Raw genomic sequence first — 24,172 nt, forward strand, 5'->3', positions numbered from 1 at the left:
ATGGAGAATGGGCCTATTTCCCATGAGTATGTTCTTGTCAGATCTACACAGTGTATTTCTTGTTGGGATTCTGAATGAGTCAGTCTTCCATAACTTACTATGCTTTAGGAATAGAAAAAAACCCCAATCATGCACTGTTTATTGAACATTCATGATGTTTTTAAGAAATACTGAATACTCCTGCCAACAACTGTATTCTGGAAGTACAGCAATAAAAATATTTCCTCTCATTCTGCACACGTAGTATTTTAAAAAATCATATACAAACTCTTAAAATATCCTCTTAGCTCTTATGATTTGTAATAGATTGAAGTAATACTGTTGAGAAGAATCAAACCACTGCTTATAAAAGCCTACTTCATTTTTTTCTATTATTCAGAAGGATTACCAGATACATTTAGCTGTGGCCTACAGGTAAAGTAATTGCTTACAGTAAAATACCGGGTGTATTTTAGTTGAAACTGCATTGAATGTAACAGTATAAAATGTATAAAACATACATAACACACAACATAACGCAACAGCAAGTAATCAACAGATGCAATCTGCAAAGCCAACATGTAGAAAGCACAATAACATACAAGGTTGGAGCTGATTTTTGCACCTGGATGTTACCATAATGGAAAGATCAGCGGATCAAATGCAGCAAATAATGGCATGATTCATGCAATGGAAAGATTGGAAGAAGCAAGCCACTGCAGACAGACTTGTATGGTAGTTAATGTATGAAAAAGCTTACTTCATTTAGAAAGCTCACTAATTGGTCTACCGTTAAATAATCAGTTTTGTCTCCATTGCTGAAAAGAAATTTATTAGAGAATGTAAGTTTTCATATACGATGCTACAGTAGGTATGATTTACATGTTGACATTGTTGATACTTTTAAAACCTTCTACTTTTCTACCTGAAGTAGCTCTATAATCTCAAAAAGAACACAGAAAAACATAACTGTCTATGCTCCCATACTTCCTATAAATTAACAAACAGTACTTCATAAGACACCATGTAAGTCCTCCAGCTGAGCGTAAATTGAGTGACAAAAAAAAAATTTTAAAACTTCAAATTTCTTATTTAATTTAGTTAGTTCACATACTGTGTTAATCACCTAAAGGAGCAAGTTAAAAATACAGTAGTTAGTAAAGCCAATGCAAAAAAAATTAAAGTTCCAGGTGCTTCCTCTAACTCATGTAAAAGTTGCTCTAAAATACAGAGTAAACTTTTACATCAACAATCTGAGAGGGAAGGAAGGGGAAAAAACACAGACTTGGGTTTGTCTTAAAATACTGCTGATGCTACTAGCATTCAAGGTTAGATAATCGTACAGCGTTCTGTCACTATCAGATACGGACTAAAAATACAGCAAAATTAGTTTAAAGCATGATTATATTAAATTTGAACTTACATCTTCTTAAAGAGGTCCTCTATGTCAGTTCGGGGACATATTTTTTGGGTGAGCTCATAAAATTTCTCATAAGTAAATGCTGCAGGCTCAATTTCATCATTCTGTAACAAAATGCAAAGGTACATTTATCCAGCAAAAGAGATCTTAAATGCTCTTTTCCCAAGAGCATATCTTGCATCAGAAAAAGCAACTGAGAACTGTTTCAGCTCTTTAACTGATATATGTTTACCTAGATTCTTTTGTATTTTCTGAAAACAGTTTGTAATTCATCTTTACCATACATCTGTTTGATACTGTGCTTATATTCTGACCTGACTGTGGTGATAATTCCACTTAAACACAGCATTGGAAATCACTCTGTTTTTCTTTCTTCTGAAGCTTAAAAACCAAACAAAAACCTCCCTGAAATATTCTACAAACTTCAGGATACACTGAGAAAACATCCCACATTTGGTGCAGTGGCTTTAAAGCAGCTCTCATCCAAGGTGCATGTAAAATTTCAATGAGCTAGCGCATTCAGTAGTGTGTCCTTCTCTGAACAGGATGAGCAATGCCTCAGTGAGAAAAAAATTAGTCTCGGGCATCAGGCACTGCTACGGCCAGGGATTCAGGTTGGTCTTTACTCCATCTCTCCAGCTGGAGACAGCCAGTTCCTGAGCTTGCAGGGATGCACCTTGCCAAACTCGTTGCTAACAGGCCAAAACCCAAGAGGTGCAGGCTCCAAAATGAAAGAAGAGAGACTGAGAAGGGGGTAAAGGTGAAAAAACTAGCTGCAACTACAACCAGTTGTCACCTCTCTGGGGCTACTGTGAGCAGGACAGAGCTGGATGGCAGGTTTCTCTCCAAAGGGAGGGAGCAAACAGCCAGAGGAGTCCAAGAAACGCAACTGAGAGGACAGTATACAACAAAATAAAAAGAAGTATCACATGTATATTCTGTGCTCATGTACTTTGTGCAAACAAATGAAAGGTAGGGTTTTGCAAAAAGGGAGGGAAGCCACATCTAAGAGGTTTAAAGACCACTATGTCATGCAGATTTAATTGCATTTTGGTTTTAGTAAACAACCTACAGTGATTAATAAGTTACTCATGAACAGGCATGTTTTTACACAATACAAATGACTTAAATCACAACTACAAATGTGAATGATTCATCAACTTATTAGTATAACAAGAAAAGTTATTCAAAACCATTAAGTACCTTGCCACTGGGAAGACCTAATTCCTTAAGTGCCTGAAAGATCACTTTTTCTGTTTTACCTGATGCAAAGGTTCTGGTAATGCTAAAACAAAAAAAGAGTGGGGAGAAATGTTAGTCACTTTATAAACAATCACTTCTCTTTTTTTCACTGCCAACATTTCCTCTGGCTTCAACTGATGAATGTAAGCATCTTCCAAGTAATAGTGCAGCTGAAAAAGTGCTCCAAGCTTCACAGAGCAGCACTGCTCTGTCTGCAAGTTATCCATTAGAAAATATGCCAAAGTAATGAAATGCAAAAATGAGGGTTTTTTCCAATATTCTAGGATAGAGAGCCACGCAAAGCATCAGTCTGTTGGCTCTTTTAAAACTCTGCATAGATAAATGATTGTGTTTAAAGAGAAGCAATTTCTCAAAGTGAGGAGATTTCCATCTCCAGCCATTCCTGGGTGTAGTGACCTCCCTTCCTTCCCAAGCACTAACCTCTGCCTCCCAGATAACCCATAAGGCAGGCATGAGCCATTCCCAATGGCAGCTTCCTTCCTCTTTCCCTTCTCAAGCAGCCAGCGCTCGCAAGAGGCTCCCAGCTGTATGCCCAGTCTCCTTCTCTGCTCCCTCACCTGTTGCAGCGCTCACCCCTCTCTCTGATACAAGTATCCCTGTTCTAGACATACTGTGCATAAAACATTTAGGTAAGTCCCAGCTTCTACTGAAATATCTCCACCAAACTGATTAACACCCTCTTCTTTTGGCAAAACAGGGGTGATTTTACCATGCATGTGACTGCTGAACTGGTTTCACTTGAAATGAAGTAAATCCAAGCTTAGCCATTTGGTATGATTAATGTGAAAGGGTTTGGATGAGTTTGAATAACCTCTAACTGTGGAAAAGTAGATCCAAGCTTCACAGCTCTCCTTTCTCATTAGGGTGAGTGCTACAATCCCTTGCTTTTGATGTCTCAATCTGGAGATAAAATTGAAATCCACAGGTTGGGAAAGACTCTATAGTTGCCCTATAAGGATGTATTGCTTTATCATCAAGCAAGACAGACATTTGCTGAGACTTTCTGATCATCTCATGCATACTAAATAACTTCACACGGCGAGAGATGCAAAACAAACTGTTGCTGTCATTTGTTGCCATAGTAATTCACAGTTATTTTACTCTCCAAAACACTCTAAACTGCCTATGTAAATATTTTCCTACTAATAAGATTAAGATCAGGAAGTGAAAGATCTAAATGATAAAGTATTTTAATAAATTTTGGCCTTTTTTTTTTTTTTTACTGGGTTCCTACAACAGATATCTATGTCCTATTTAGTCACCTAAGTAAGTTATTTGATTTTCCAAAGCTGTTAAGTACTGAGATGTTTCCACTAAAGCACAGACTGTTTAACTTCAAGCACTTGTTTCTTTAAAAAGCAACTCAGGTACCTATTTTTCTACCAATTCTAACACAGAGAATAATGTAAACTCTACAATTTACAACATATCTCCCACGCAAAAAATCCTATATCTATTCTGATGAACTAGGCCTGATAAATGCCATGTAAACTGTGCAATATTGGTATGAGTAATTAATCAGAAACTGTTAAGCCAAGATGCTGCAGCTGCAGGGAGCTTATCTATGCCAAACTAGTTTTGATTTCACCAAAGACGACAGCAAACATAGCAGTAATTTGTAATAAGAGCAGCAGTCTAGAAAAAGGTTACATAAATCAAAAAATACTTTAAAAATTCAGCATGATGCTTTCATTTTGTTAAGGGTATTGTAAGTAAAACTCTTCTCTATCAGAAGAAATCCATCCCAGCAGATTTACACTCACATTGTACAGCTTAGAAGAAAATTGGGCTACTTCAGACATAAGTTATTGGTTGAGAGATTCTAGAGTGATTTGGGGCTTTTTATAGTAATACGTCACTTTCTCATAAATATTTAAAATATTCCCCAAATCTGGAATTGAATCTATTGTGATTGTTGATGGATTAAATTATTTGGCTACTAAAGACCTTCACCACTTTCCAATAACTTCAAAAAAAAAAAAAATCAGGCTGACCCATAAACTGTTCAAATCAATCTTATATTATTGCTCCACTGAATTTATCAGTTTGGCCAGAACTGAAAGTACTGCTGTCTAGTCCATACAAGAAGTTACCTAAAACTACAAGTTCCAACCATCATCTTAAGTATTGAAACAGATTTATTTCTTTCATGCACTCTGGTGTAATCAATACAAAATAAATTACTAAAAAAGTGTAATTTCAAATTAATTTAATTAAACTACTGTAAAACAGATGTAAGCCTTGTTGCTCGCAGTTTAGCTTTTTCTTTTTTATATATTTTCATAGTTAGAAGCTAAATTAGCCAAAATCCTTTAAAATGTGGTTACATGCAGGATAAGCATAGATCCAGCAAAACTAATTTCTGAAGAGGCTCTAGCTGAACAGGTGCAACTTGCAGGTGTAGAAAATCCATCTTCTGCCAACAGAAAGCTACAGAAACCAAGCAGTTTGCGTTTACAACAAACACTGAACTTTTCAGTCATTATTTACAGTAGTGTTAAAATCTGAAAGTACAAAATATCTTACCAAATGCCCCATCCTTGTAAGATCTGTACATATAGTTCTAGACTCAGACTGCTAAAATTTATTAAAGCCCTAAAGACAAATGTGGTGATCTCCTAAGGTATCTGCACTACTAACTGCCAGGATGTCTTCTCTCCCAAGCAAACAGTTTGACAGCAACAGACATAAGCCCTAGAGTACATTAGAATATAAAAGTAGTTGAGAAGAATCTTCATTATTTCTGCAACCCAAAACTGTGTTAATAAGGAGTCAGGAATGTTTATGCCCTTTATCACTGACAACCCAAGCAGTTTCACTTTCTCAAGGTTCATCATTTCCCATCCCCACGTGCTAGCTGCAAAAACCTATCTTAAACCTGAAAAGGCATGCAAGGAGCTCTGATTTCCAAGGTGAGTTTTTATTTTTCGCCTCAGTGTTTTACTGCACTTCTGTGTGAAAATGAAAGAAAGGTGATCTTGTGATACACATTCCTCCAGCATAATGGACCTGCTGGGTGTTCCTAGACAGCCACCTTCCTATCTGTATCTCAGGAGCTGCAGCAATTGCTGCAAGAGTCTGAGCAGCAGGAGGCGGCAGAGATTTGCTGAAGCTGACTAGTATTTTTTGTATTTAAGAACAGGTACATGGTGAGAGGCTGACCATAGCAATCTGGAGGTCAATTGATGGAGAAGCATCAGTGGTTTAAACCACTGAAGAGTGTTATGTGGGGGAAGGTAAACAATGTGAAACTCGGTGCACCTCGCATAGCGGAGCCATTCTGCCACATTTCCCAGTGCTTCCTGGCTTGTCTTCCTCATACACTTATCCTTCTCCTTATGCATCTACCTCTTCCTGTTCTCTCTTTTATTTCTCCATGCTCCTTCTCCACACTAAGTGTTTGTGGGACAAGGAGGGAAGTAACAAATTCCTCACACATCCCAGGCTACCCAGTGCCGAGACACATGGGTGCCTGTCCCACTTCACAGAAAGTACCTGTTGCTGGACCAGGCTAACCTCATGACCTTGCTGTTCACCACAACTCTGATCCTCCCTCTTTTCCAATACAGGTCTACAGAGCAGACTAATGTCCCCTTCATTCCCATTCCTCTTTTACAACTTTCATCCAGCCTCTCACATCATTCCTAGCCCTTTCAGAGCATCACACAGTGCTTCTCAGATGAGACCCAAAAAGTTGCCACAATTCACCCACACCAGCATAGTCCATTCCTTGGAGCATCCCGACATAAAAAAGATCTGGCTTCCATCTGCACAGCATGGAATAGTAGATCCCTCACAAATTTACAAGCAAGCTACTTTTGAAATCAATTTAACTGCTAAAGGCAGACATATGTCAACATGGAAATGGTGCAACTTTGAATTTAAAGATCTGATACAGTGGAACCAGTGGACTGGGCACTCTTCAGGCTTGTCTGCATATGCAAATCAATGTGCTGGAGCACAATGGAGAGAATTTATGCCTTGCTAAATGGGAGGTAAAAAATTTCAAGGCAGAAACAGTTTCAGACAAGCTAGCACACTATAAATTCATAAGAAGGAATAAAACTCCATTTTCAGACAGAGGCATAAAGCTCTAAAGTCTTGAAAATTATTCTGGCCCTGTAGTATTGTTCCCTCATCTTTACTCTTCAGTTGATATGCCTTATAGGGCTTCTACACAGAAGGTGCCTCACAGCAGTTTAGTTCAAGTTTGAGAAATAAGCAGGGGCTTGGCAATATGGAAGTTGAAAGATTAATGCACTGAAGTAGCCTTAACACTGTCAAGGTGTCACTTGAGCGATGACACTAAAGAAACCTGGAAGGCAGCATGGCATGCCCTTTGTCTTTCTGCAGATACTAGAGATGTAAATTCCTCTCCTTCTCCCTTGAAAAACCTGTCCTCTTTCTGTGAGTGCCTATTTATGAAAAGCCAGCATGGCCCAAAGTGTGGTTTTCACATACTGTACAAAGAGGAAAGACGCTTAATGTATCAGCAAGAAATAATTTCTGGAGAATGAGGGGGAGAAATTACTGTCTAGCCAGAGAGGACTGAAAATCAGCAACTTGTAATAGTTACTAGCTGTACAGAAAGAAATACACTGTTCCAGCTTTTCTGCTAGTGACAACAACCAAGCCAATGATTCCTTTACTATGCAGAGAAACCCAAATAATATCCTGGGGGTTCCTATAAAAGCAGAAGTAATTTTGGCCGAGCTGTATCTGTCTCTTTTACAAGAAACTACATTTTAAGGAAACATGCCTTTTTATCCCTCTACTTAACTGACCTGCAAGTTTTTATGGTTCTTTTGATAAGGATTTTATGAAGGTTTACAACTGAAAAAAACCCATCCCAGAGTCTGAGGAGTTTTACACTGAGAAAACTGATGCTCTTAGCGCTAAATGACTTTGAAAACAATTACAAACATTAATATCTTCACTAAATGGACTAAGAAAGTAATTACTAGGTTGATAAGAAGTCCTGCTTAGTTTACCAAGGAGGCACAGAACACCGTTAAGTCCAGTTCTGTACTTATTTTTAGAGATGGATTAATAATAAAATTGGTATATTTCATTATTAAGTCACACAGAATTTTATTAATGTTATACAACTAATACCTGATAAAAACTTGAATTCCCAATCGTGCTTACCTCCGAACTGGAATTTTCCCATTTGTGTTTGTAAGAAAGGCCAGCTTCATCCAGCTGAAATGAAGAATGAAATCTTTTTAAAATACTATTTATTAAAATTGGGATCTAGATGCTTATATTTAGATTGACAGGTCTGTGAAATGAGTACAAACAATTGTTCTGTTGCAGAACCACTTTTCTATAACCTTTTTGTACTTGAAGCAGAGGAGTTCTGTAACTGAAAAGGCAAAAAGCAGCCCAAAAGAATCAGTACATCAATTAATGTATGAAGACAGGAGAGACTCATGGGATTTTTTTTCCATATGCATCAATGAAAGAACAAACCAGAGAATTAAAACATACCATATCAATAATTTCTCCTGGGCAGGTGCCAGATATAGATTTGAGACTTCTTCTGGTCACAGTGAAAGAGAAACCCTAAACTAATTCTCTGGTTTGTGATTGAAAATACAGAATTATTAAAAAAAAAGTTTCTTTTTTAAATCCAAGAAGGAACATGCAAGGGCACAGAAATAAAGGAGAAAGGAAAGGAAAGAAAGTAACTTACTGTTTCTTCAGACATGTCATTGGACTAACATTGTTCGCTCTAAAGTTATGGATGATGGATCCAAGCCCTTCTACCCATTGCTGAAAAACATGAAAATACATAAACATCAAATTAGGAAAACTGTAGACACAAAAAAGTAGGAAGGTTTGTCTTGGGGAAAAGGCTCTTCTTCCTTGCAGGTCTGGAGGATGTCAATAACCTGAGTTGAGGAAGAAACCTGCCCACTTCACAGCCTATAACACCACAGGAAAGTTCAGCCCATTTTACCCATTACTACTTCATCCTTCATGAAACAAAGTGATTGTGCATTCTGCTCTTCCAAGTACTACAGATAGCATCAATGGTGTTGTTAAAACAGTTTATTGCCAGCAAAGGCAGGCAGTCCATTGATTGAGTTATTAAACATTCTATTTATTAAACTGTCTATTTTTACGTATGTCTTCCTTTCAGTTGTGGCTGGCAACATTAGTTATTACTAAGGAACATTATACAACACATGATGGCATATTTTAACTGGCCTGGTTTTAGAAAAAGAATGAAACAAAATATTAATAAGCTGGAGCAAACCACAGGGAGACACGACAATTATTCTGAGCTGCTGACCTTATCTAACACCCTGTTATTTATTCCAGTCCTGTTTGCTTTCTGGCTTTCATCCTTAAAAAGCAAAACATTCCAGTAATCATTGGGATGACTCTCAGCCAACAGCAGCATTACAGCACTTTCTTAGGTAATTCCATTTTATGGCTATTTTTTCTACTATATCTTGTACCTGGACTTTGCAGTACTGTATAGAAGCAGCTTAAGGATTAGCCCCTAACACGAACACTCATTGATTGCAGCAAGAATCCTGGCAGGGTAAAGCTTTAGGAAGATAAAAAAATGACAGCACTACATTCTCAATTCGATCTCAATTATGCCATTGTAATGCTAGGATTACTCAACAGATAATTTACACTGGTGGAACTGAGATGGGATTTGATCCACTGCTTAACATTAACCTGATGAATAAAGAAGCTTCTTGCTTTCATCCAAATTCTGTGCATGCGGCTTGAACTGACTTGGGCAGGATCCAGAATTTGACACTTATAAATAGATGCAGATGAGTATATATTTCTTTTCATGAATGAGTGCTGTACATCTGCAAAACAGATGAAAAAACCCATCATTTATAGGGGAGGAATACTGGAATACTAACATCTTTGGAAATGGCATATTGTGAACTGCAGGCAGTAAATCCCTACGGGCTAAAACAAGGTCTAAGTTGTCACTTCAGCAGATAAGCACACCTAAGCAGACCCTCGTGCCCATGACACATAAGCACATCACAAACTTCTTTTAAAACAAGAAATTGTTAATCAGACTTCTGGAAAAATGGATCTTATTAATCTATTTTGCTTTAAGAAAACTAGCCATTTATTAAAGCATTTATTAATATTTAAATATTCATTTTCAAATTATCCTTTTGAAGAAGTAGTGCATAAGATATGCATACAAATAGAGTAACTGTACCCATTGTTTGAAAATAAAGTCTGGCTTATGAGAAAAGCTGGCATTTGGAGCTCTCAGGTGTGTTTTTGTGCTTGAAAACAACCCACCAGTAACAGTCTGCCCTCCCTTTCTCTTTTTCAGCTGCATGAATAAGATGACTTTGCAGTCATAGTATGGATGTGCTGCCTAGGGACATAAAGAAAGCAAGGTTTATGGGGAGAGATAGTATTATTTATTAGAACTGATATAGCTGGAAGCCAGTGACAGAGTTAGGGAACGCTTATCTTTTCCTACAAGTGTTCTCTCACCTAAGATGATACAGGAGCAGTGCTCCTGATAATTTTAGGATAAATGCCTGAACAAGTTTTACATATATTTCAGTCTCCTACAGCAGCGGAAATTTAACTATCATCATTCAACCATCACCAACAATCTATGTTTAAGGTTTTGTGATTTGTTTTTAAACAGTCAAATGTAACTTATTACTGTAGCATTAACACTGTCACAGCTATACAAAAGTTTGTCTTTGTGTGACCTAGACTAGTCTGTAGTCCTTTAAAAGCTCTTTAACCTTTCAACATTTACCCATAAAATAAAATGACTGCATTCACTGCAAATGAAAAAAAACATTGCTATACTAAATTATGCAAAATGCATGTTGTAAATAAGCTCCAGTCTTTCAAAACTCCCATTTTTCCCTGCTGAAAACCAAACGGTACTGGCAATGCCACCATTTCAACAGGAAATAGCCAGACACAGATCCGTTCTGTTTGAAGGCAATAGATTGGAACTACACCAGATATAACAAAATCTATATAAAATTTAAAAGGTTACCCAGTTCTGAAGTTATTTCTGTACATCAAGAACAGCTGTCAAAAAGGAATGCTGCTAGAAAAAAACCCCACCAAGTATATAGAGAAATCAATACATTAATCACCAAGTAATTTCACTGCAGGAGTTGTTGTGATGATCTCCTTTTAGAGGACTCCCTACTCTTTATTTCAGTGATAAAGCCCTTTCCTGACAGGCATGCCAAATCAAGAACCGCATTCTCTTACACCAAAGGAGCACACAGCTACAGCCAAATGCTGATAAGCCACAAAAGCATCACACTGCTGCTGGCACCAAGCAAAGGAGTCGCCTAAGAGTCTCTGTCCATCTATACATTGGCATGGTGTCCCCTGGGCAAGACCCAGCAGTTCAAGAGACACATTTGCCTATCTGTTCCTCACCATGCAGCTGCACCACAATGGAGCATCTGTCTGCTTGTCCTCCAGTTTGGGGCTAAAGCAGTTTCTGGAGTGTTTCATCAGATATTCCCCATGGTTAGCAGCTGGCTCCAAATTAATTAGGAATATGAGAGCTGAGGAAAAAAAATACATTTCTGGATTGTGAACAAACTATATAGAAGCAAAATGACATAAGATAAAAAGATTTCCTCATCCATAGATTTTTATACATTCAAACTCTCTGTCCTTCTGAGCGAGAACAGTCTCCAAGTAACAACTATCTTAATCGCTTTTAAGGCACTGTAATCCAGTGCAGAGATATTCAGAGAATACCCAAAGCCTAAATGCTCTGACAAATGTCAAGCTGGCAATATATTGCTTCCCTGACAACAAACCTTTCCTAGATTTAATGCACACTTGTCTCATGACCTTGTGGGAGGGATGAAAGAGCAGCTCAGAATTCCCTCCACTAACATGCTGGAAAGAATATAGCAGCAGCCTTGCTCGTATGCTATGACAGCACTGTATTTTACAGAAGCAGCGGAAAGACCTGTAAACCTCTGTAAGTAAAGAGGGATAAAGATCCTCAATTCTCTTATTTCTTGCTCAGCATTTCCAAATCACTACCTCTCCAAAGCACGAAAATCCTGTAACAGGATGAAATCCTGAAATGAGGACGATAGGAAACCCTTCACTTGAGTCTTACAGGAAGTAGAGTTACAAAATGTTTTTGATAGAAATAGAGGATATGTTTGATTCTTACTGATGCTAGAGCTAAATATTTTCAAAATATAGCTCAATGTAACTCCTGAAAGGCTCTCTATATCCCAAAAATTATTCCAGATTCATATGAGAGAGAATCTGGACCCTGCTGTCAAATCCTAAAGAAATAACACCCATGAAAAGAAACAAAACCAAAGATAAGTATACCTTAAACACAGCCCCTGAGGCTGACACAAGAGGCCAAAAATCTAGGAACAGCACAGGCTGCACTAAGCAGACTGTGTTTTTTTCTCTAACAAGTTCCACAATCATCAACTATCTCTTCAAGGAGAAGGTGCAAGAAAAATTGATTGGAGAAGCACTCTCTCAGCTTTTGCTGTAGCACTTAAATGCTTCCGAGGCACTTAGTGACCTTGCATTAGCTGGGGTCCGTTGATGAAACACAGCCACCAGTGGCAGGGTGCACAGATAAGTTTGACCTCTCAGCAATCTTTTAGCCATCAACCTTTCATTTAGAAAGGTTAAAAAGGGCAAAAATTACGAAGGGCTAAAAATCACCGTAAACTACAGCTCATAAAATTCTAGACAAGGTCATACATGGCTTATTTACTGATGAGGTCAGTATTATGCAGACCCCTTGAGATTTTACCTTCATTTTTTTTCAGAGTAGTCACTCCACGGACACATTTAATTTGAGCATCGGGAAAGCTGGGGAAACAAGGAGGCGCTGCCCTCTGAGTTTGGTATTCAGTGCCTGTGACTAGCTATCAGAGTCAAGGGCTTGATAGCTTAAAGGTTCAGGAAAGCCACAGAGGAGAGAACCATGTTTCCCAGTTCTTACCGAGACAGACATGGCCTGTCAGGGTGCCCTGGTTTTCTGCCCCACTCAGCCATGCTGTGACCAGTAGATGTCCTTCTTCACTCAATGCAGATGTCTCAGGACTAATTTCTGTTCTATGAAAATCACCTTACCTCTGATGAAAGACAGCAAAAGCAAGGAGACTAGACTAGCAACTGTAAAACCTGCCTGCCCATCTGCAGCACAGACCCGAAGGATATTGCTGTGAAAATTCTGTTAGAAAGATGAAAGGAACTCTTCCCACCAAGTATTTCAGCAGGACAACTTAGGCTCACACAAGCACTCTGTGTTGGGAATTGCCAGATGCATCCAGACTGCTGCCACCCTTCAAATAAAGCTTTCCACCCTGGAATGACTTTTCCAGCATTGGAGAGGTCCACTCTGAATGTGTCTGGAAAACTCACATTGGCTGCTTTTGTATACAAACTAAAACAAACATAGTGGAGCTTTGCACAGTGAGATCAACCAGGGCTGAAGTTTTCAATTTGCTGATAATTTTGCAGCAGCACAGCCAAGAGAGAACATTAAAAAAAGCAGAAAAGCAAGCACATCAAAATCACAGACACTTAACTGCATGCTGGCTAGGACATGAAGATTTCTCCAGAGATCATGGTATTACATACTTGGCACAGGGTTACTTGAACATGTAAGGCTAAGAGTTTAGAAATGTTTATCGTGTAGGCTATGAAACATAAGCCATACACTAGCATAATGAGACACAGAGAACAGCAGAAGACTTATAGAGTTTTGTGTATCTATGTTCTGCAGGTTTCTTGGAAGGTTTTGCTTTGAAACATCAAAATAATCCAAAGCTATGGGAAACAGAAATTTTCTGCAATGTGATTGTGGGATATTCCCACAGGAATCTTCTCCTACCTTCTAGCTGCACTCCTAGCAATATGATTTGGGCAAATATTTAATAGCTTGTTTCATAGAATTATAAAATGTGTTAGGTTGGAAGGGACCTTTAGAGGCCATCTAGTCCAACCCCCCTGCAGTGAGCAGGGATATCTTCACTAGAACAGGTCGCTCAGAGCCCCATCAAGCCTGACTTTGAGTATCTCCTGGGATAGGGCCTCCACTACCCCTCTGGGTAATCTGTTCCAGTGATCTACCACCCTCATAGTTAAGAGGTTTCTTCCTAATATCCAACTGAAATCTTCCCTTTTCTAGTTTAAAACCATCACCCCCCATCCTATGGCTACATGTCCTCGTGAACAGTTCTTCCCTGGCTTTCTTACAGGCACCTTTCAGGTATTGGAAGGCCACTATAAGGTCCCCCCATAGCCTTCTGTTCTCCAAGCTTCATGGAAAAAATAAAATCAGGGTCAGCTGCAGGAACTTTTTTCTAAGTAAATGAGAGGCATATAGTAGAAACATCACCAGAAATGATCAGCCTGCAGTGCTTCTTTACCAAAAACACAGTGGTCCCTTTCAGAATTTTAAGCAAACAAATAAATTTAAAAATTAAAAATCCTATTTCCACTGAAAAGCTGAGCATCTTACGAATGCCAAAATGAAATGCTTTCAACTGCAGTCATCTTCCACGCCATATTATTAGCTTGAGTTTTACCTTTGTGTTGTTTGTCAGAATGTCAGTAAAAAGCATTTCAGCACGTGCTGTTCATTCTGGTGCCTCACTGGTGCCATCAACATGCAATCCACTGGTTCAGGCAGTACCATACTTGTAGACAGTATCTATTTTCTATCCATCCCACCTATGCTGTTGTAAAAGGTTACTCCACTCTCTCCTGTGAAGTAACCCTGCCTCTCCTGTGACTGCTCCCATCCCCACCTACCACCAGGAAAATGGTCTGCATCACCACTTCCCAGAGCCAGGGTATTTTCAACACTGGTGTGAACTTCTCCCCTAAGTATGTGACATGAGTTTAACGCTATGGCTCTTCCTCGAAAAGAATTAGGCATATTCACATAAAATCCTCTGCCAGCAGGGCAGTGGGAACAGCACTTTTTGGCACAAGGGCAAAAATTATCAGCTGGACAGATGGTCCTTCACAACAACACAGCTGGATCTGGGAAAGAACAACTGTCAGGACAAATTTAACCCTGACAGCCAGTAATATTAAAGAACATAAAAAGAGCTAACTTGACTTAAGTTAGTCTTAAACTCCTTAACGCAATGAAGTGGATGAGCAAAAACAAGAAGTCCAGATTTTGGGTTACTTTATTGTACTTACACCAACTTTGCATAGGCAGCCTACTTGCCCTGTGCTGCGGCCTCACATCAGCACTACATCACTTCTGCACTATGGAAATTCTCCCCCAAATATCACTGGCCTTTTCAAATGTCCTAGATTGAGAAAAGCAGATTATCAGATTACCCAGTCACAGAAAGTCCATCTGGGAAGTAAAAAAGAAAAATACACACATACTCTCAACACCTCTAGTATGTGTGTGGGTTTTAATTTTAGTTCACAGTGATTTATACAATCTGCTTTAATCAGGCTTCCAAACATCAGTGTTTAAATTCCACCTTTTACAGTCACTCTCCACTACCACAGTGGAGTAGCTTTAGGAGTGCACTATGACAGCTGCTTGCAATCAGAGACAGAGTACACCCTGTTTTGTGATTGTTTTCTTTTAAGAGTGGAAATGAAAACCAATTTCTCAGCTGAAAACACCAATAAAATTTAAGTAGATAGAATGTAAATACCAGAGTCAGATCTTGGAGACAAGCGGAGGCATAATAAACACAACTCTTGTTGGAATGGGTATATTTGGAGCTCAGCGATGACTTGGCCAGACCTGCTGAGCACATCACCACAAGAGGCAGGGGAACATGGGGCTGCCCTGGAGTAGAGGTGATGACAGATCACAAGGCACAGCCAGTGATGAGCACTGCCAGGAGGGGAGGGCTCACTGCTGCCCAAAGCGGTGAGCAGCTCTGTGCATGCCCACCTGCCACAGTTGGGGAACCCCTAAGGGACTGTCCCCACACTCTGCCACATGGTCCTACAGGACCTGGCAGAATCTGCTTCCCACTGATACCACCCCAAGCAAGGAACTTGCAGTCATGGCAACTCAATTCCATTATAATCCAGCTTTCAGTGAGTAACAGTTACTTTTTTTCCAATTGTAAATTATCAACAGAAGTAGGATGCTTTATTGCCCTCCTGGGCAGAAAGTTTCTGGGCTTTAGTATTTCAATCTGTCCCTAAATTCTCCTGTTTTGAAGTATCCCAATCAGGTGCCAACCCATCCTGATGTTGGTTTATCTGAGGAAGGGACAAAAGATAAGTAGTGCTCGTCTTCCTCATGACACCAGGGAAGGAAACAGCAGAAATGACTGCAGATGCAGCCCTTACACATACCTGGGCTGCTTAAGCTACAATCACTGCCCCTTTTTCTCCAAACTCTTGCCTCTCTCATTTCCCAAGGTGGGGTTACTTCTGAACATGGATTAAATCAAGGCCTATTTTGAACTGCAGTCAGCAGCTGCATAGCTACTTAGTGCCACGCAGAGACTCATTTCTTCTAAGGGAGATTTACTGTGTCCCAGAAGAAAGATGTCTTCTCATGAACAAATTGGGAAGCAGCAAGCAGGAGCAGCATTCTGTGCAAGATAACTCCTAGAAAATTTTATGTTACCACAGAAGTACAGTAAGTTGATATACTTACTGTATACAAAAGGCCAATACAGTACAGGTCCAATTACCTCCCATATGCCGTATGTCCAGCAAAGAGAACTCAGAAAGCCCTACATCAGTTTTGACTTGGTATACACCATCCTCTATATCAGATCAGGAGGATCACCACTGTTGACAAGTTCTGGATACAGGTATTTTGGTGGAAAGACTCCCAAAAGACAGGAGTCTGACAATGATGGGCCTCTCAGAGCCAACCCACAGGTGACTGCAGCATGACCCACCATTTTGGTAAGCATCTCAGTGGTTAACGAAGCAGATCTTTTAGACAGTATAATTAGCTCACCTGTTGTCACAGTCTATGTAACTACCCATCATACTCCTCACAAACCAATTAGTCTAATACAGTTTATTGAGATCTCAGGTGGCTAAGAAACTTATCTCCAACTTTGTTTTCAGAACAGATGAGAGACACTGTTTGGGTTAAGTATAAAAGTGAATGCTGCCTGCACCTCCTTTTCTTTGATTCTTACCATGTTTTCAAAACATAACTATGACACGTTATTGCCCTGAAAGCCTGTTGAAAATCTGCACAGTAAAATCAATTTAGTGTACCCATCTAAATTACACAAGTATTTCTTCTATCACAGAGTTTACTCAGTACTGCCAGTGTTTAAAGAGGTAAGGATCCAAAGCAATGAAAAATCTACCAGGTCTGCCAAGGGATTTAGTGATGCTGCGTTCAGCAGAGACTAAGGAGAGGGTTTAGTAGGTGTGTGTTACTGATCACAGGCAAACCAAATTGTATGCACTTACAGTGTATTAGAATCAGAAAAGCAAAAAAACCCCACGTGTATTTTTTAAAATCCCTTGAATCTCTGGATCTAAGCTAGTAGCACGTGATCAGTACTTTGGATCAGGTTTCTCAGAGCAGTTTACAGCAGGCAGCTCAAGTACCAGGCTTTGGTGGAGTCACAGAACTTGCATTGTGAACTGCAATCTAAAACTCTCAGGGAAGATGACGTGTGAGAAAAGCGCTATTGTTCTCTTAAGACTGCTCCTTGTCAACGGGAAATAGAAAAGGACCTGGGTACACTGGAATCCCTTTAACTGTAGAGAATTTTCTTTCCTGCTTTTGTCATTCCAAATAATATGAACCCCACAATACAATCAGGTTATTGCTGAGCAAAATTTTGGAGGGTTGAGCAACACCCACCAGGAAAATGAAACTAATTGCACTTCCCTTCGGCATCCACTGTGTAATCATCATGGTCTGCTGTACAAGGCCCACACAGAGACACTAAACAGCTCAGGGAATGCCATCCCCCATATTTAATGGTCTTAGCAGTTACTTTTGATAAATCACCACGCACACAGAGCCCGATCAAGTCACTATTTCCTTTCACCATGGCACACAGCTATGTTACAGAATGCTCCAAATGGATGTTGGCTGTGTGGCAGTAGACATCAAAACAAGTATTTCAGTCAGCCAAGCAGGCTTACTTACTCAGGGAAAAGAATCAAGTACTGCTGAGGAGCTCCCTACCCCCACCCCTTTTTTTTCTAAACTCCCATACACTGTTTAATTGTGAAATACCTTGGCTATTTCTGTGTTTTCCGCTACCATGAAAGTGAAGCTGATGTTCACCAGATCTGTGCCACTGCAAACACACACTATCCGTCCTTCCAACTCATTTTCTGATTTTCCAACAGCCTCAAGTGCAGTTAGTATTTTGGGATCCTGTTAAATGGAATAAATAACTTGTTACATTTGCAATACTTTTGTTATGCCATGCACTTTGATCTCCATTCACATTAATACCTTCAAACTTTTGTCAATCATCTTAAATGAGTGCTTCCACTTAGAATTTTTTGTGTGTAAACCTGAAAAGCAATATATTCTAACAATTAGGGACACAGTTGAAAGAACTCAGAAGTAAATGAAGTATTTTAAATATAAATTAGAAATTACATATATTTTCATCACAAAAAAAAAGAAAAAATAATTACTCCAAGGACTGGAAATAGAGGAGCAGTATTAACCTCCAAGTAAATTGTTCCAATCTAGTTAAGTCCATGGTTGCTGAGAGGTACGATCTGTCTGATTTTCTGGTCATTTCTTAACGACACATTGTACAAGCTGGTATCTCTGCTGAGGGTCAAGGGTTATACATTTAATGGGCATAAAGAGCAAATTGCCTATGTAAAGACAGAGTTGAAGTCTGAAGCATATTGATATCCCCTATGTGGAAAGGCTGAGTGAGCTGGGACTGTTCAGCCTAGAGAAAAGAAGGGGGAAACTTATTAATGTTTATAAGTACCTTAAGTATGGGATGCAGGGGGAAATGGCCAGCCCATTTTCAGTGGTCTGTGGAGACAGGACAAGGGGCAATGGCTGCAAGTTGGAGCACAGGAAGTTCTGCACCAACATACGGAAAAACTTTTTCCCAGTGAGGGTGACAGAGCCCTGGGACAGGCTGCCCGGGGGGGGGGTGGTGTGTGTGTGTGTGGAGTCTCCATCTCTGAAGATATTCAAGACCCGTCTGGACGCCTATCTGTGCAATATGAGCTAGGGAGCTGCTTTGGCAGGGGGGTCGGACCCGATGATCTCTCAAGGTCCCTTCCAACACCTATGATTCTATGACATGGTTGTCAGCCCAAGAAGCATGAGGTTGTCTGCACCGACACTTTTCATGCCCCTTCTCTATGGTGGAAAGGTTTGAGCCTAGGGATTCCCAAAGAAACACTAGTCATCTACAGTTAACACAGAAACACTTAGCACATGAAAGTGGAAATGCAGAGGTGTTAACAGATATCTTGCTTCACAAAAAAAATTCTAAACTAAAAGCCCAGGGCACGGAAGCCCATCATACACTTCAGAAAATTCTACCTATTCCTTCTGAAGAATACCACTGAAAATATTTCCCAAGTTTTGGGTTTCTCCAGAACTCCTAGCTAGTACTTCTGTTGATATTCTTCAAAATGGCAGATGGTGATGAGCTACCCTCTTGGACCATGTAATTCTGTGAGGGATGGCAAAACAAAACTTGCTATGTTTTATGTCAATGGAGCAGGGAGATAAAAGAGTTTTTAAAATTTGGAAACTGAAACTTTTTTTTTCCAGATCCCTAAAAGAAGTATCTCAAAACGCTGTTACAAAGGAATTAAAACCTCCTGATACATGCTTTTAATGTCTGTTGTTCAGCTTTCACTGCCTCGTGAAAGCTGAGCACTGTACTATAACAGAAAAAAACAGATGATAGAACCTTCCCACTGCAATCACATCAAATTACTTGTCTTTAGAACTTAAAATTTTAGACTGTGATTACCAAATAAAAGCCGTGTTGTCAGTATTTTTTAAATAAAAGTACCCTGCATTTCACCTTCAGTTTAAATATTCTTTGTTTAAATGAAGAGTACAAACCAACTAGAGTACCTTTGGTACAGGTCCAAAACGAACGCTGTTGATCAGGGAGCATTCTAATACCTGTCCTTCCTGAAATGGCAAAAAAAGGTACAAGTTCAAAGGTCTGTTGACACACAACTCCATTAGCAACTACATCAAAAATAAACAATGACTCTTACTTGCAAATACTGTTAATTAACACTAAATAGTGTATTTCCTTTGTGTATCAGTTAATTCCCTCTTAAATACTTCTGTCAATTCTAAAATAGACTAAGACTACTTTTGTGAATAAACACAGTACTTGAGATTTTTAAAGATTAGCCAGAATATAAACCAAGTACAATACTATCTAATACATATTCCTGACATAAATGTAATATACCTTTCCTTCACTTTTCCAGCTCAGAAAAAAGCCAAATTCATCCACTTGAAAGAGGCAGTTGCTTTCAAAGACAAAAGATTCCTAGAAAAAAGAAAACATGGACATTATTTTAGTTAGTTTGACAAATATCATGAATTTACTTATGGTTAAAATATAAAAGATTGTTACATTTCTCCCCAGGTACCTTCCTGAAGAATTTGTTATTCCTAGAGCAATCAGAAATGAAGGAGGTAGACTTTTCAAAAAATGATCATTTTAATGATATTATTTGTCTTTTTGCTGCCATTTCAGAAATTGGGATGTACTTAATTAATATTTTCTTACTCCTTTGCAGCTATGAAGATTTTTTTTGTTTAATAAAAGCAGCGATTCTTACCTAATCAAAAAACCTTAATGGAATGGAACTTAAATATTGAAAATTAAATGCTTCAAACTATTTAAAGGTTGAAAATATGTAATTTGCCCATACTACCTTCAGGCTCAAATGACCACATTTCATTTTAACATCCAGAATTTGGGAGGCAATTTTCTGTTAGACTATCACAGTATCCATGCCACGAGCATTTTGTAGCCAGAGCATCAAGCAAGAAGAGGTTGAAGGCTATTGATTTGGGGAGAAAATTCAAGAAGCAATGGCATACCAAAGAGACTAGGCAAGGCAAAAAATCAGATTAGCTGAATTAAAAAAGAAATTTCCTCCACACACCTCCAGCCTCAATTAATGCACCATAAATTAAGCGAAAATGCAGGATAACACTGTGCAGAATCAATCACTTTTCAAAGAAAAAAAGGGATCCAGGACTTCCTGACTTCCTTAATTGAAGCCCATGGAGCACGTGTGCAGGCTACATGACTGCTTACTGTCTCAGTGCTTCCTTCTGTGGCAAAGACTGAGGCACATCTCTGGAATGCTGTGCTTGTAAGGGCAGGAAGGACATGAATATTCACAGCTGTTTTCAGAGTCTTGCATAGAGGATATTTTGAATTTAGGTGACAAAACCAGGTAAAACCTCCAATGGCCTCTATCCACAGAGCCCGTGTTTAGGTCAGTAAGTTTATCCAGGAGTGTTTGCTTTCAGTGGGTTACTCTGAGGCAGCCTGACCTGGGATGCAGGACATGAGCAGGGAGCCACAGGTGCCTTTTGTGGCATGTGCCATGGTACAAAAGCATCAGTTGGGTTAAGGAATGGTCATGTTCCAGTCAGGTCTTATCCTCACTTGGCACTGGGCATGAAGGCAAGCAAGTTCCTGGATCCACAGTTGGTTAATGTCCTTGAGCTCTCCTAGATGCACACAGCTAAAGGGGATACACTGTGTTTTGGATAATTGCCCCTTTTCCCCGGACACATTAATTACCAAATGGTGTCTATCACTTCAGGACAATGTTTTAGATCCACAAACAAGATTTACATGTTTTAATGACCAAGACACTGCGAACAGCCCTGTTAATTTTACAGGCAGGGGAGCAGAGATAGAATGTACAGTCGCTACAGCTCTGAGCCAACACCACTAATGCACGAGTGTCCAGAACATGCTTGGGTGGGCTATCTAGTTACTACCAAAACACAACCAAGTAATAGGCTGTGTATATCATAAATCTGATAACATCAAACAGCCGCATGATCAAATGTTCACTGTTTACAGGCTACAGATCTTAACTTCTGAGTCACTGGGGTTTTTACAGCCCTTGAGAAATCCTATAAAATCGCAGATAAAATATACAATAGTTGCCTTAAGTGAAAACCCTTTAACGTTTCCAGCAGTATCCCTTTCAAGAAAGCAAACAAGGCTTCCAACTGTACTCTAGCACAACTTGCAGCAAGAAATGCAGCTACAGAATATCCCATGGATGGACAAATAATATTTTGCTCCACAAATGGCAAGTAGGACCCCCTTTCTGCAGGGTTTTGGAAGGCAGTAAATTCAGCTGCCAGACTTCTGGTGCTACCATTCCACCCATATCTGCCCAGGGTCATCTAGTCTCACACAGGTGCCTGCTGGGTCAACCGACCGACAGTGCAAACTTATTACTTTCTGAGATGTCTCATTTTCCATATCATTACTTCAAGGACCCGGGTGCCTCACTAAGCATTCTTGATCTCACACAAAAATTTGAGTATTTAAAAATCTTTCCTCTATCTGCCAGCTCTATGTTTTTTCATCTATGGTGGAAGGGAACAGAACAGGTCATACTCCTCACTTGGATCCTCACAGGCTGAATTTCTGGAGTGATATTTGATGAAGAAAAATAAAGCTTGTATGAACCTCCTTCCTAAGGAATTCAGTGTCCACCAGTATCTTCTTAGTTTATATGCCCCCAAAGCTGAAAATACAGGTTAAACCAACTATCCCTATCTTGGCAGGTCTTATGAAAAACAATACCTTTTACTTACATTTCACAAGATAAGAGGAAAATTCTAATATCCCTGAAGGTACTTACTGAGATACCTTCAGCTTTTACAGATTTCCTGTCCAAACAAGATTAAAAATAGACTGATAAAATTATTCTTACAGGCGTTATCAATGCTGAGTACAAGGCAAATGTCTCAGCACTTTATTTCAGCTGGCCACATAAAATGTCCTGGTTTGCATTCCTTTAATAAATTTGGATTAAAGCACAGCTGAAAGCAGGATCATAGTAATCATATTCAGATAGAGCACAGGTTGATTTTCTAAAGTAGATAAGACCACTTCAGACCTCAAATGATGCGTTTGAATCAGAACATAAACGTTTTGTGTTCTTACTTTCCCTTGTGAGATGCAGATCCTCAGTTTATTTCCCCCATCCCTCCATTTGACAGATGTACAAAAATCATAATGATTCACTTTGTGCAGTAGTGTGCTTTATGAATCTGCAAAGATGGGAGGCTTTATGCACGTTACAGATATTTTGATCCAAATCTCCCTTTCTCTTCCTCAAGGCTTATTTCAAATCAGAGAGATTAAACGTGTTTTGAAGTTATTTCTTTTAAAAGGAAAAAATCTGGATAGCAATATAGTCTGTTGATATTTCCTCCCCACACACATTTTTTGAGTTATTTGAAAGTTTATTTGTGTATACTGAAAGCAAAACATGAAATATTCTGTAACGTCTACATATTTAAGAGAGATTAGCAAATGAAATGCAACTGGCCTCTTACCTCTTCATATCTATCAAACACAGCTCCATCCTGCAGAAAAGAGGGAACTGGCTTCTGCCAGTTAAATTCATAAGGTTTTGCCATGTTTATAGAAGAAAAACCTGAAATGGAACGAAAAAGCAGAGTTCAACTGCTGTCTTTTAAAAGTCTAAGCAGGAAAAAAGTGACTTTGAGCTTCAAGCAGAAATATTAAAAAGTCATGATGCCTTTTCAAATCAAGAGTTTTCCTCATTAGGGTATTTGTTTCATAATTTTAAAATAAGAAAATACTTGCAAAATGCATCTGAACTTAATTATTTGAAAACACAGTAGCACTGTAACATTGTTTGAGCTTAAATATCAGTCACATCACTTCTACAGTATAACAAGGCTGGTTTTTAAGGCAGCCCTAGGTGACACAGGATACCACAACCTGTAATACACGTGTTTCTTTTTTACAGGAAAACATCAGATCCTACCCTAGACAAAATTGTTGTTTTTCAAATCTAAATTGTATACTACATAGGCAAAACATTTTTCATCTGTATTTGTATTTCAAAATTCACTTACATTAATATATTTACTGGGTATTGTCAGTGATGCTTTGTACATAACTCAATATATGCATAATATTTATGTCAAAATTCAGAGAAAAAACTCTTTGAGGATACAGGGCTTTAAGTAAAAATAGTATCGTGCACTTCACGTTAAGGAATGTGAACAAAACTTAATTTAGAATATAATACAGAAGTCATAACACACAGACCTTAAAAATAAAGAATATCAAACTATCCAGTATCCTTTCCAATACCTTGGTGCCTTCCAGGTTATGCTGCTTTACACCGGAAAATATCCCAAGTACACACTCTGAAATACCAAAGTTCATTTTGTCTGAAGCCAGGTGCATCTGATTTCCTTCCACTTACTAATGCCATCTAGAGACACAGCATCTTGTTTATTCCTTTACACACCGGACCAGAAAGCCTTGCATAAGAGGGAAT

The 24,172-nt window shown here is 39.0% G+C and overlaps 1 protein-coding gene across 4 annotated transcripts in view; it reads right to left on the bottom strand.

Moving 5' to 3' along the window:
* Positions 1-23,276, bottom strand: part of PLCB4 (phospholipase C beta 4) — a gene marked incomplete at its 5' end in the record, with an annotated part of 88,050 nt that extends 64,774 nt beyond the window's left edge. For all 4 annotated transcript variants that reach the window (XM_084261441.1, XM_084261439.1, XM_084261440.1 and 1 more), the window contains 9 exons: positions 740-797; positions 1,403-1,503; positions 2,603-2,684; positions 7,811-7,864; positions 8,358-8,437; positions 17,862-18,005; positions 19,701-19,760; positions 20,053-20,133; positions 23,193-23,276. In XM_084261441.1, the coding sequence (XP_084117567.1) occupies positions 740-797; positions 1,403-1,503; positions 2,603-2,684; positions 7,811-7,864; positions 8,358-8,437; positions 17,862-18,005; positions 19,701-19,760; positions 20,053-20,133; positions 23,193-23,276 (744 nt within the window). The remainder of the gene's footprint in view (positions 1-739; positions 798-1,402; positions 1,504-2,602; positions 2,685-7,810; positions 7,865-8,357; positions 8,438-17,861; positions 18,006-19,700; positions 19,761-20,052; positions 20,134-23,192) is intronic.
* Positions 23,277-24,172: the final 896 nt, after the last annotated feature.

This window comes from Gallinula chloropus, assembly GCF_964237585.1.
Source record: "Gallinula chloropus genome assembly, chromosome: 3".
Taxonomy (NCBI): domain Eukaryota; kingdom Metazoa; phylum Chordata; class Aves; order Gruiformes; family Rallidae; genus Gallinula; species Gallinula chloropus.